Raw genomic sequence first — 13,333 nt, 5'->3', positions numbered from 1 at the left:
CCAACAACTGAGGTAATTGCTTAGTTAAAACAATGCAGAGTTATAAAAGAATAAAATATGAAATGTTCAACATAACAAAAATGAAATAGAAAAAAAATCTAATAGTGACACATATGATTATAAATTTTAAAAAAAATTTGTGACTGCTGCTGGATTTAAACCAAGTGATCACTAAAATAATAAAACTTCTCTGTTGTCAAGGTTTAACAACTGAATTAACGTCTGGCAAATTAATTTTAGACTTTTCTATACTTAAATAACATAATATTAAAATTACAGAAATACTAAAATACTTTAAAATTTAGGATTATTACCTGTACAGGTAGGATGCGCACTACTAAAACGCAACCGATACCGTCAGCCAGATGACCCAGGCTCTAACTGAAAGAGCAAGAAGAATGGCATATCATAAAATCGGTTGACCTGAAATTCACTCTCGAAAACATTGCTAGCTCTTATACTATTACTCTCCTTCCTCTATCACGGTACCAAAGGAAGACAACTGTCATCTTTTTTTTGACAGATATTTGGTTAGATAGAGTTCAGTGTCCTTCTATAGTGTCCATAATTTTTTCGATAACAGTGACAGTTCGCAAAAAATCGTATTTTTTGATATTTATTATTTGACCTCGAGTAATTAATGTAGCGGTATGCGGATCGATAGGGGCTTTTGGAATTTTGTTTAGAACCACAAATTCAAGGTTCATGCAAAAATCCATCTTTCCACGAATTTTTCGTAAGTTTGATCTTTATTTATTATTTACTCCCTGGTGGGTTATTTTTTTTGAATTACTAAATTCTTTAAAATTTAAGTCACTGACAACCCAAAATGTAAAAAAAAAATTAATCAAGGAGTTTGCTTGAAAAATTTGAAATTGTATTATTGAAAAGATTGGAAGCTTTACAAAAGTTAGAAAATTATTTTTCGTTATTAATTTGACAGATCTTGGATATTCTGTATTCTTTGTCCATAATCATAACTTAAATTTTCTTTATTAGTAAAAAAAATAGAAATTATATTCCATAAAAATATATAATTTTTCGTATAGTCATGATATAATTAATAAAGTATAAATTAAAAAATTTTTCGTTACTAAAAAATAGTGTTCGAGAACATTTTGTACACTTGATATTAGTACAAAAATGGCGAACACTCTTACTCACATATATAAAGCTCTTGTCCACTATTATTATGTATCGGTCGCAGGGTCGCACCCTATATTTCAAATTCAATATTATGTTGATCATATTGTAGGAATCTATATGGTTTGAGTATTCAATAAATTATATGCCATATACATATTTGTATCTGCATGTGTTTTTGTACGTTTGACTGCGTTTACAAAATTTCAAAAACATGTGTAGCATGTGCGTTTAGGTTAATTTGTGTAAAAAAATGGATTCAAAATATAATATTTCATCAAAAAATTGGTTACAAATTACCAAAGCTGCAATTAAACGAATAAAACCAACACCAGTGCTCCCTTCGGGTAATAGCCCAAAAAAAATTAAAATTGACGATCATTTAAAATCTAATTCTAACGGCGTTAATAATAAGAAAAAAGAAGTAAATGGAAATCAAGCTGGAAATGATCAACAAAACAAAAAGGCAATTGCAAACAAAAATATTCAACAACAAAGACGAAATTTGCCTGTTTTTGCTATACGAAATAGGTTAGATAATTTAGTAGTGACTAATCTGCTCAAGTTTCTGTTGTATTGACCTTATGAATGTTGCAGATTATTGGAAGAAATCAACAAACGAGAAACAGTTATAATATTAGGAGAAACGGGTAGTGGTAAAACCACTCAAATACCTCAGTATATACACTCAGCTCGATTTGAGGGTAATAAAAAGATAGGAATAACACAACCACGTCGTGTGGCTGCAATATCACTTGCACAACGTGTTGCACTAGAATGTCAGTCAGAAGTTGGACAAATTGTTGGGTACACAGTACGTTTTGAAGATTGTACAACGAAAAGTACAAAACTTAAATTCATGACTGATGGTATGCTACTTCGAGAAGCGATGGTTGATAAATTATTATTGGCATATAGTATAATTGTATTGGATGAAGCACATGAACGTACCGTTCATACCGATGTATTATTTGGTATTGTTAAACAAGCACAAAAAATTAGAAAAGCTAAAAATTTCCCTGCTCTTAAGGTATTATTATTTATTTATGTATGGTTCCTACGATTGGTATGACGTCAAAATTGGACAATGAATTATTGTAGTTAGATCAAGATCAAATGACCTTGAAACTAGAATTTCAGGTCAAAATCATGGACACAGGCGAATGCCTTTTACTACCCTCAACAAATTTTGGTTAAAGCATTTTTCTGTAGCTAGAGTAGAGTAGCTAGAGTCTTTCGATTAAATGCAATAATGACATATTTTTCCGAAAGATAACGATTTTCGAAAAAATATTAGTTTTTTTATGTGAATCAACTTATGAGAATTTAAAGTGTCATTCTATCTCTTACCTTTTAAGATCTAAATTGACTACTAAATCAATCCGGAGAATTAGATCCAATCTAATGTCAGAACATGATGTCCCCTATCAAAATCTGCAACTTTTGTTTAAGTTAATTTTTGATTGATTAACTACAAAACGAGCTCTTAACCATAATATATTAAAATGGTCCATCTTGTATATTATTTCTTTGGCATAATTCAAAAATCTTTACTGTTTTAGATAATTATAATGTCAGCTACAATGAACGTGGATCATTTTTCAAAATATTTTAACAATGCTGTTGCAATTTATTTGGAAGGTCGAACTTACTCTGTAAATATCAATTATACAGTAAAAGCTCAGGAAGATTATGTACATTCATGTTTAGTTACAATATTTCAAATTCATAAACAACGACCTGCAAAGTATATATTATATTATATGAAAGGATTATTTACATTTACTTAAGAAAAAAATCGATATTAATGGTTTCATCATCTCATGGCATTCTGGGTTTTTACTAATATGAAAATATTGATTAAGTAATACTCTTTTATTTCATTTTATCAGTTTTTCGAAACCATTTAGATTTTTTTTAAAAATAAATAGAAACAAGTCGTCATCAATAATTACTCGAATTTCAACCCGCAGACATTTTGAGTCGAAATGTATTTTATCAGCATTCGTTTTCTATTACGGGAAAGAAAAATAATTCACGCCCTTTGAAGAGCCAATACTAGAGCAGTATTTTCCTGCAATTGATGAACTTAAATCACTACTAAGATCACGGTCGTCCTAAAATTGCGAGCTGTAGTTCCGAAGCCATAATTATTTTTAAAATGTTGCTCAAAAATAAAAAGACTTTCTTTCGTGTAACGCTACATGTTTAATAGCCCTATGCTGTCAACTGTCAGCAGTTATGCTATCTTTGTTTTTTCGTTATCAACCTTTTTTGCGTTAAAAAAAAATCTATTATATAATTGATTATATTCTTAAAATCGAATTTAAAGGCTTAACATAGCATTTTATCAAGCAGGCAAAACTAATAATTTTATTTATATTAGTTTATTTAAAAGTTCAAAAAATTATTCGTGTTCTTTTGGCTCTTTTAAGGATTGGCTGCACTATTTTACCATTTTATAATGTATGCTGATTCCAATACACTTCGACCATCAAGATGATTACCGGAAGTGCAAGTAATTTTTTCGATAGATTGGTTCTTTTGCTATAGTAGAATGCCGACAAAAACCATGTTAAAATTTATAATTTACAGTTTTGTTAAAATTAGAGTATATGACAGTTTTTAGAATTGGGTTCACCTTGGAAATGGTAAAGGAATGTATTATTACTTATTACTTGGCATGACTTTTCAGCTATATTTATTCTTGATTTTCTGATTACGAACAATTTCCACTTGCGATTACATTTTGGAGAATGGAAAAAGAAAAATTTTTTGCTAAAGATTGACTAAATATTTTCTATCCCACAAGATTTTCTTAGATTCACTAAATTTTTTCTAATGTCATAATAGGAATTGTTAGATTAATACATAGCAATTGTTTTACTATTCCAAATAAAAATAGAAGAAAATACAAAATTCAAAGAAAACTGATCTATTTTTCCGCGCAGTCTTTCCCAATTGAAACCTATGTATGAATGATAAAATTTATAGTCTAAAGTACAGAGAGGATGTGGTTTCGTGAATGACACTGTTATGAAACTTCGTGAGTGGCTTCATTTCAGTGTAACCTACAATGTTTAAATTTACGAAAACATTGGAAATTGTGGCGTTTTCAATGTGGAAAACGGAAAACTTGTCAATTATACGACCGATTTAAAAAAAAATATGAACAACAATTTTCTTTTTTTTGAATGCATGATAAATGAATGTAATAAGAGAGAATACCGGCCAATTTCTGCACAAATGTAAATTAAATTTTAGTAAAATTAAATCCGCATGCTGGTCTACAAAGTTAATGAGCCGTTTTCTCAAGCCTATGTCTTAAACATGTCAATTTAACGACTATATGTTTTATTATAAACACTTGTAGGCCGCGAAAAACACATTAAATTTGAGCAATTTTATGATAAAAAAATGTAGTGGTCTAAAAAAACAGCTCATGAAATTTGATGACCAGTATGAACATTCAATTTTACTAAAATTTATAAAAAATTTCTGTAAAAATTAGCCGGTTGTTGATAAATTTTCATACCCTCGTTTTTCCGACATGTGTTGGGGTGGAGTTCACGCCAAACGGCTAAATATTGTTGTAGGGCACTTCTCTCTTATTGTATTCATTTATCTTGCATTTAAGAAAGAAGCAAATTATTGTTCATATTTATTTAATAGGTCGTTTAATTGACATGTTTTCCGTTTTCCGCATTGAAAACGCCCCAAATTCCAAAATTTTCGTAAATGGAAACGTTGTAGGTTCCACTGAAATGAAGACACTCACGAAGTTTCGTAAGAGTGTTATTCACGAAACCATAACCTCTGTACTGTAGGTAGACTATTAAGATTATTTCTTAGGTTTTAAAGGCATAGCCCAAAGATTATTTTAAAATTTTGTTGAACTCATTTTAATTTTTTTAAGATTTATTTTCTTGAAAGCGGCCTTTTAGAGTTTCTCCCACAACTGGAGATATACGATTTTGAATCCAATACGAATTATATAATTCTTCTTTTGCGTGGTTAAATTTAAACCTTATATATTTTTTTTTTAATTTGCGAACTAAAAAATCGATTTTTTGTCGTATAAAATGTAAATGTCCGTTTAATTTATCAAACAAAAAATTAGTTATTTTAAATAAATATGCTTTATTTACAGTGAAGACATTTTAGTCTTTTTAACTGGACAAGAAGAAATCGAAAGCGTAGCACATAGCGTAAGACTAATAGCAAATGAACATCCTGCTAGTAAAATTCCTATCAAAGTATATCCCTTATATGCTGGATTACCTTCCCAACAACAATTGGATGCATTTCGACCTTTGGCACCAGGCATGAGGAAAATTATACTTAGTACCAATGTTGCTGAAACTTCATTAACAATCAGTGGTATCAAGCACGTAATTGACACTGGAATGGTGAAATCGAGGTTAGTATTATCAAATATAAATGTATTTAACATAAGACCGCGGTGCAATGAATTTATTTATAGGCACACTTTAAGAATGTCCCTTTATAGCTTTAAAGTAAAATCTCTTTAAAAATTGTAAACTTTAGGATAGCTGTAAAGATTTTTTTCGAAATCTTATTTTTAAGCTGGTATCAGGTAGACAATAATAAACAAAAAAAAACAATTTATCTGATCTATCCCATTCAGAAAGGATATTGTTTAGAAAATTCAAGTCAACCACACTAAGTTGTTAGGAAAATATCCTATTTTGACCTTGAATCTCCATTGTTTTTAGACATTGGCGAAGGGCTAATATAATTATACACATTTTTCTATGCCTTGAAAAATAAATCCCTAGTACAAAAGACGGTATAAAGTCGAACTTCACCCATCTACTAGCCGGATAAGACATATTGTTTATGAAATTTTATTGATTTTATTGACACACCTATCATAATTTTTCAATGGAAAAATGTTCATGGCTATTTTTAATTAAATAAATTTTAGTCAATCTTTTCCATGAACGTTTTTTTGCAGACAAGTCTATTATTACCATTATTTTCATAATTAAATTATCTTTCTTCTGATACCAATTTCGAGATTAACAGTTCGATGTAAATCTGTTTATCAGGTAAATCAATTTAGGTAACTACACCGACCTGTAAACCAATCGAAATTGGTATCCGAAGAAAAATAATTTAATTACGAAAATAATGGTATAGGTTTGCCTGAAAAAAACTGTTCATGGAAAATTTTGATTAAAATTAATTTAATTAAAAATAGCCATGAACACTTTTCGGTAGAAAAACTATAATAGGCGTGTTTATAAATCAATAAAATTTCATAAAAAATATGCCTCATCTGATTATCAAATGAGCGAAAATCGACCTTATACCGTCTTTTACTCTCTTAGACCATTGAGGTATAATTGCCTTAGAAATAAATTTTATCAGATTTTCACCATGTTTTAAAGAATAATAGATTTTTATTTAATGAACACATAGCTCAAAGGAAAAGATTTTCTGACGTTGGGGTTTCCTGAAAATGAATGTGAAAATTTTAGTTCTATCCTTGTACGCGTACAAGGCGTACGTTAATAATGCTGTTCTATTTTATGGCATGTTCGAAATAGAGACCATTATTTTGTTAAACAAAAATACATTCTGCTTTCGAAAACCGAATGTATTTAGCCTGTCTTGCTTATAATAATGGATTTCATACCTTCCATCTTCTGTGTAGTCTATCTTAAGAACCAATCGATCGATTTCTTTTTTATCATGGTTGAATAGAGAATTTTATCCCCTCTCAAATTATGTATCACAAGGTAGGGGTTGCCATTTGAAATTTCTAATAGCTAGGAGTTAAGGGATGAAACTTAAAATTCTCTAGGCACCATTTTTGAACTTCCTCTTCGATATGTAAATTGACGTTTTTTCACTCAAATAATGACATCAGATCAAGAATTATTAAGGGTGAAAATTTTTGAAAAGAACACAAGTTACAATGTGAGCATAAGGATATTTTTCTCTGTAAAGGAAGTTTCTCCTTGGAATATCCTTTGTAACACTCTGCTCTTTTAATGCAATAGTTTTGGGACAGTCTGCATTAATAGCTTTTTTAAGAACCGAATTATGCCTGATGACTGCGTGACGTCATAAATAATTTTTCAAAATCGCGTCATAAATTTTTTAAGGCAAATAACTGGAATTTAATAAAAATACTTTTTTTCAGAACATTCCATTCCGGCACCGGATTTGAAGTTTTACGTGTACAACGAATATCTCAAGAGCAGGCATGGCAAAGAGCTGGTCGTGCTGGACGAGAATTTGATGGTTTTTGTTATCGTTTATATACGAAATCAGAATTTGAATTGTTTTTAAAATCTTCAGTACCTGAAATTCAACGATGCAATCTATCTAATGTTTGTTTACAACTATTATCATTGGGTATTAATGTTGTTAAATTCGATTTTCTGGATAAACCGTCCAATGAATCATTAACATCCGCATTAGAACAATTGTATCAATTAAACGCAATAACTAGTATTCAATCACCTGAACTGACGGATCTTGGAAAGCAAATGTCCTTATTTCCATTAGACCCTCGTTACAGTAAAATGATTATATCAGCAAAAAATTATGGATGCTTAGAAGAAATTGTGTCGATTGTTGCTTTGTTATCTTGTGAATCGGTATTCTATACACCAGTTGCTAAAAGGGAACAAGCTAATCTGACGAGACATAAGTATATGTCAACATTAGGTGATCATTTAAGTTTATTAACAATATTTCGAGCATATAATAATGCTAATGAGAAAAGAAAATGGTGTAAAGAAAATTTCCTCAATGCCAAAAATTTAAATTATGCTAAAGAAGTTCGAACACAATTAATGGATATTTGTACAAAGTGTAATTTTGAAAAATCATCGTGTGGTAAAAACTTTGATCAAGTACGAAAATGTTTATTAACTGGTTTGTTTATGAATATTGCTGAATTGCATGGTCCCAAACAATACGTAACGGTAAGTAAATAATTACACATTTATCATCGAAATTAGTATATAAGGGTCAAATTCGTGAAGGTGGATCATTTCATTGCTGACATTATCAAAACTTTATTTTACAATAGGTTTTCCTTGTTCTAATGTTGGGCTAATCCATCATTTGTTAGTTTATATTGCGCATGAGAACCCTAGTTATTTTCAAACTTGCAACAATGCCTAGATCAATTTTTTGTATTATAAATACGTATTTCGACTTCAATTTAAATCTTAAATTTTATTTGAGGATGTTGTCTCGCTAAAGGCTTAGTGTCCTAAAATCCTAAAATGCTAAATTTTTTTATATAGTTATTAAGAATGTACGAGCACGGAGGAAATTTTAAATAAAAAGCTTGTTTTTTTTTATATGAAGTTGCTAAACGATAAACTGCGAACTCAAAAAAAGAGCAAAATATATCGGGTTTCCAATGATATATACCATTATGTTTTTAAAATAAAGAGGAATTTCTAAATTATGATTCCAATTGAAAGGTTTTGAATTAAGATTACCTGTAGTCGGAGGCCCAACTACAATGAAGGAAATAGGCCTCCGAATACACCTATTTTTAATCCAAATCAATCAAGATTTTGATATTCTTCTATATTTTACGTTTATTTTCATCTGTTTTGTCGAATGTAACTTCTAATCTCATCTTTTGTATAGACGAGTTTTAGATGTTTAGGTTTTATTTTTTTATTTTCATTTTTCTTTTTTTTTTTTGTTATCGCAATAAATAATTGATTTTTTTTTCTAACAGGTTGACACTAAAACTCCAGTACATATACATCCAAGTTCGGTATTGCATGGCACTTATCCACATTGTGTAGTTTTTTCAGAAGTAGTTATGACTACAAAGTGTTATTTAAGAACAATAACAACAATAAATCCTGAATGGCTACAAGAAATTGCTCCATCGTACGCAAAATCACATAGATTAACAACACAATGGACACAAAATGGACATTAATCGTATTTGAATTATGCAAGTTTTTAATTAATTACTAATTAATTTTGTTATTATTTTATTATTTATATGAATAGCATGGAGAGATTTTGAGCTCAAAAATTAAATGAAAATCTAATCAAAGATAATAAATGAGAACTTTAAGATATTTTGAATTAAATTTCTAATTTGCTCCAATTTCCTAGATCAATTCTAATTAAAGAAACGGTCTAGGAAATTGAGGCAAAAAAGAAATTTAAGTTGATAGGATGTTAAATAATAATTCAAATGACACTGTATCATAGAGCGTCAAAAAAATTGTGAAAATGGAACATTAACTTCGATAAATAAGTTTTTTTTAAATAAATTAAAAAGTATGCTTTAACTTGGTTTCTTATTCGGCGTTCTAACATCAAAATTGGTTGACATAGGCCAGATTTTACGACGAGTATTTTTTTTATGAGTTATGATTTTATAAGTTTTTTACGGATAACTTGAACACCGTTCATTTAATCGAAAAAGTGTTATATCACGATAAAGATAATAAATTAACACAGAGATTCGAGTGATTTTCGATTCTTTAAAAATCAGTTTCCGAGGTATCTTCTTCACGTAGTTTTTGAGTTCAAGGTGAATATTTGATTCTATTGTCTTCACTGGACAACTTTTACTTAAGCATTTAAGATATTTTTTGACATGGACCATAAACAAAGAGTTTTCTATAAAATAAAATGTAAATCGAATTTTTATCGTTGCCATTACATTTAAATAATTTAGATATGTTACGGTTTGTAAATGAAAACACTATGAATATATGTAAATATACTTTTATTTTTGTAATTAAATTTTATTGTAATTATTAATTATTTTAGTTAACTATCTAATATAATAAAATATTTTTACACAGATACATACAACAAAAAAATTAAATTACTACAATTCCTCCATCTTTTGAAGGAAATGAATAAGGTTCCTAATTTCCAAATTATGCTACATGGTGGCAATACTGTTGTGAATTCAGATGCCTCACATGCAAAATAATAATTATTAAAACGGTACATATGAATATAAGTGCCGTAAATAATTTGTTTAAAATTTTCTTCCTATTCAAACTAATACTCTAGTAAACGAGGCTTAAACCTTCAAATTCTTTCATATAGCTCCGATTGATCTGAAAATTTGCCATTAAGTTTTGTTCACCCTCTGGATAAAAAGTTATATTGTTCACCTTTTGGTGGTGCCCATTGGTGCTGGTCTGATAGTGCCCAGGATGTGGTAACCACCCCTTCTAATGGATAGAAAAGTATATGTAAAAATGGCAAAAGGAATCAATAAAACGATGAATACTAAGCAAAAAATGTCATTTAAGTGTATTTCGAAAAGTTAATACTAAAGCGAGTTTTTGGCGATTGAAATTCGGAGTATTTAACGTTAAATAACTGAACAATTGGACGTTTTTTGAAAAAAGTATATCATACACTTTTTAAAGTACTATAAAACAAGTGAAAACAAACAATTAACTGAGTTAATTGTTGAAATACCATGCATAAATAGTAATTTTAATTTTATTTCTCCATCACATTGCACATACATATACAATTTATATAATACATACTATACAATTTACGCATATTTGCGCCCTCACGGGTAAACAGTGATGTTTACGAAAAAATGTTTCAAACAAAAGTTGTTTATTACGGACCCATAAGTCAAGACCCAATTGACCTATGTTGCTCGAACTCGACCTCTCTTTTTACGCTGAGTACGCTGTGAAAATTTCAGCTTGATATCTCTTTTCGTTTTTGAGTTATCGTGTCCACAGACGGACGGGCGGGCGGATGGACGGACGGACGGACGGACATCCGGTAATGGACTAATTAGGTGATTTTATGAACACCTATACCAAAATTTTGTTAAACGCATCAATATTTTTAAGCGTTACAAACTTAGGACTAAACTTAGTATACCTTGCATATTACATATATGCATGGTATAAAAAATTAGGATCATATTAAGGGAGTTATAATAAAAAGAATGTTTATTGTACCTTTCAAAAAGTTCTAACAGGATATATAGTTTTCGAAATATTGCAATTGAAATACAAAAAAAAAAATAAATTTGTCTATTGTTAAATAACTCGAAAAAGAATAAAGTTACAAAAGAAAGTTTAGAGGGACAAAATTTAGCTTTTTTCCGCAGAATATTTGATCTTGCAAACTTTTTTTTATGTATCTTTATTATTCTTCGTGTTATTTAACGATAAAGACACTTTTTTTTTGTTTTTTTCCAAAAAATTTTTTTTACTTAAATTGCAATATTTTGAAGACTATAAATTCGAAACTGCTAGAACTTTTTTAGCATGTTGTCGGTATCTAAATAAAGTAAATTGGAAAGTGTCAAGCAATAATTTTAGTTCCCGTGGTAAATTTGTCAGTTTTTGTTCTCATTATAACATAAAAAAGGTACGAAAAACTTTCTTTTCATTATAACTCCGTTAATTTTCGTGCAAATGATTTGAATTTTTTTCATTTTCGAGGTTTTTCAAAGTACTTTAAAAAGTGTATGGTATACTTTTTTCAAAAAACGTCCAATTGTTCAGTTATTTAACGTTAAATACTTCGAATTTCAATCGTTAATAATTCGTAAAGTATTTACGAATAGTATTTAGTAACTGAACGGATAATTAACCAATTGGCTGCGGCATATACGCTATGTCTGTTTCATTTTATCAATATTCAAATTTTATGAATTATTGAAGTCAACAATATTATTTTAGATAATTTTCAACTATCTTTTAGTAAAAAAAATGTTATCAGCGAAGCTTTCATGAAAAAATTTGATAATAAAATTTTTTTCAACTTTCGAGATATATTTTAGAGATTGATTATGTGTATCCAAAAAGGTGAAACTTGAACGAGATATAATTACCAAAATTTTGGTAATTTGGAACATTTATTGTATTTCGGGGCCGATTTTCGCGGATAAATTAGAATGATCAATGAATGTTTCTTGAATGTAAGTAGAAAATATATAGAATTATAAAAATAGTTTTGAAATGATTCTTGCATATTTCTTTGTAATTCATTAGCTTTATCTTGTATTAATGGCTTCTGAATAAAATGGTGTTGCATCACCATATAAAAGTTCCAAAAATCGAACAAAAAATGATACCAAATATGTTTTACTACAATCAATAAATCCACTATTACTCATTAATTCACTAGCTTCATATAATGCTGCCATTTTTAATTGATGACTTGGTTCCGACGATCGTGGTGTGTCATCAAAATTCGATAGTATATTATTTGAAATTTCATTTATGTTGCCATCACCAAACACATTTTTTATAAAACCTAAAAACTCATAGAATATTTTTATCAGCACTGTTAAATGACGACTTGTAAAATTGGCTTGTAACAATGAATTTGCTCCACATTGAACGTAATCAATTTCGGGTTTCACCCATGTATATTTAAATCGTAAACCATCAAATATCCTTAAAAATAGATTTGATAATCGTTGAATTAAAACTATTATGTTCTCAAAAGTATTGCTACTGCTAGCTATTAGTCCAAGGACATTTTCGATTATATTATGAGGTATCTCCAAATTCGTATCATTGTCAGGTTGATTTAAATTTTCTTCATCGTCAAATTGATCTAGAGATGTGGAATTACTGTAAATAAAAAGTTTTAAATATAAAAAAACTTTTATACAACAATCCATTTAAAATTATATTCTCACAAAAATATATAAAAATTGAAAGAGGAAGCGAACCGACACCTAATTTTTAATCGGGAATTTTTAAAACATCCGTGCCAAAGTGCAAATAAAGGTCAATCAATTTTTCACGTAGACGTTTTTACAGGTTATTTTAACGAACAACTCTATGTAGCAACATTTTTTGATGTCTTTTTATTCAAGCGGGTATTTTAATGAACACTTTAATCTCTTCAATTACTATCTTATATCTACGGTATATGAAAAGGCTACTTATTTTTCTAACCGGTAGCCCTTAGGATCATTCAGAGTTCAAGCATGTTGTAATAAGGCTGTCACTAGGATATTTTATGATAGGCGTGTTTATAAATCAATAAAATTTCATAAAAAATATGTCTCATCTGGTTATCAGATGTGTGAATCTCGACTTTATACCGTCTCTTAGGCTATAACAGTATTTTGCCGATCAAAAAATTATTATTCACATCTTATAGTAACTTGTAGAGTTGTAGGAACATAGTCATGATACTCATGGTATACCCGCAC

The 13,333-nt window shown here is 29.2% G+C and overlaps 1 protein-coding gene across 1 annotated transcript; it reads left to right on the top strand.

Moving 5' to 3' along the window:
* The first annotated feature begins 1,298 nt into the window (after positions 1 to 1,298).
* Positions 1,299 to 9,106, top strand: LOC123299975 (ATP-dependent RNA helicase DHX33-like). The gene is made up of 6 exons (XM_044882418.1): positions 1,299 to 1,674; positions 1,741 to 2,173; positions 2,706 to 2,890; positions 5,294 to 5,563; positions 7,316 to 8,105; positions 8,882 to 9,106. The coding sequence occupies exons 1-6, from the start codon at positions 1,397 to 1,399 to the stop codon at positions 9,089 to 9,091; spliced, it is 2,166 nt and encodes a 721-aa protein (XP_044738353.1). The 5' UTR covers positions 1,299 to 1,396; the 3' UTR covers positions 9,092 to 9,106.
* Positions 9,107 to 13,333: the final 4,227 nt, after the last annotated feature.

Source organism: Chrysoperla carnea, chromosome 1 (genome assembly GCF_905475395.1).
Source record: "Chrysoperla carnea chromosome 1, inChrCarn1.1, whole genome shotgun sequence".
Classification (NCBI taxonomy): Eukaryota; Metazoa; Arthropoda; class Insecta; order Neuroptera; family Chrysopidae; genus Chrysoperla; species Chrysoperla carnea.
Note: the sequence above shows the minus strand (reverse complement) of the source record. Positions and strands in the feature narration are given on the sequence as shown.

Coding starts and splice junctions, on each gene's coding strand:
- LOC123299975 (XM_044882418.1), top strand. CDS start 1,397: ATGGATTCAAAATATAATATTTCATCAAAAAATTGGTTACAAATTACC. Junction 2,174..2,705: donor AAAATTTCCCTGCTCTTAAG/GTATTATTATTT, acceptor TTACTGTTTTAG/ATAATTATAATGTCAGCTAC. Junction 8,106..8,881: donor GTCCCAAACAATACGTAACG/GTAAGTAAATAA, acceptor TTTTTCTAACAG/GTTGACACTAAAACTCCAGT.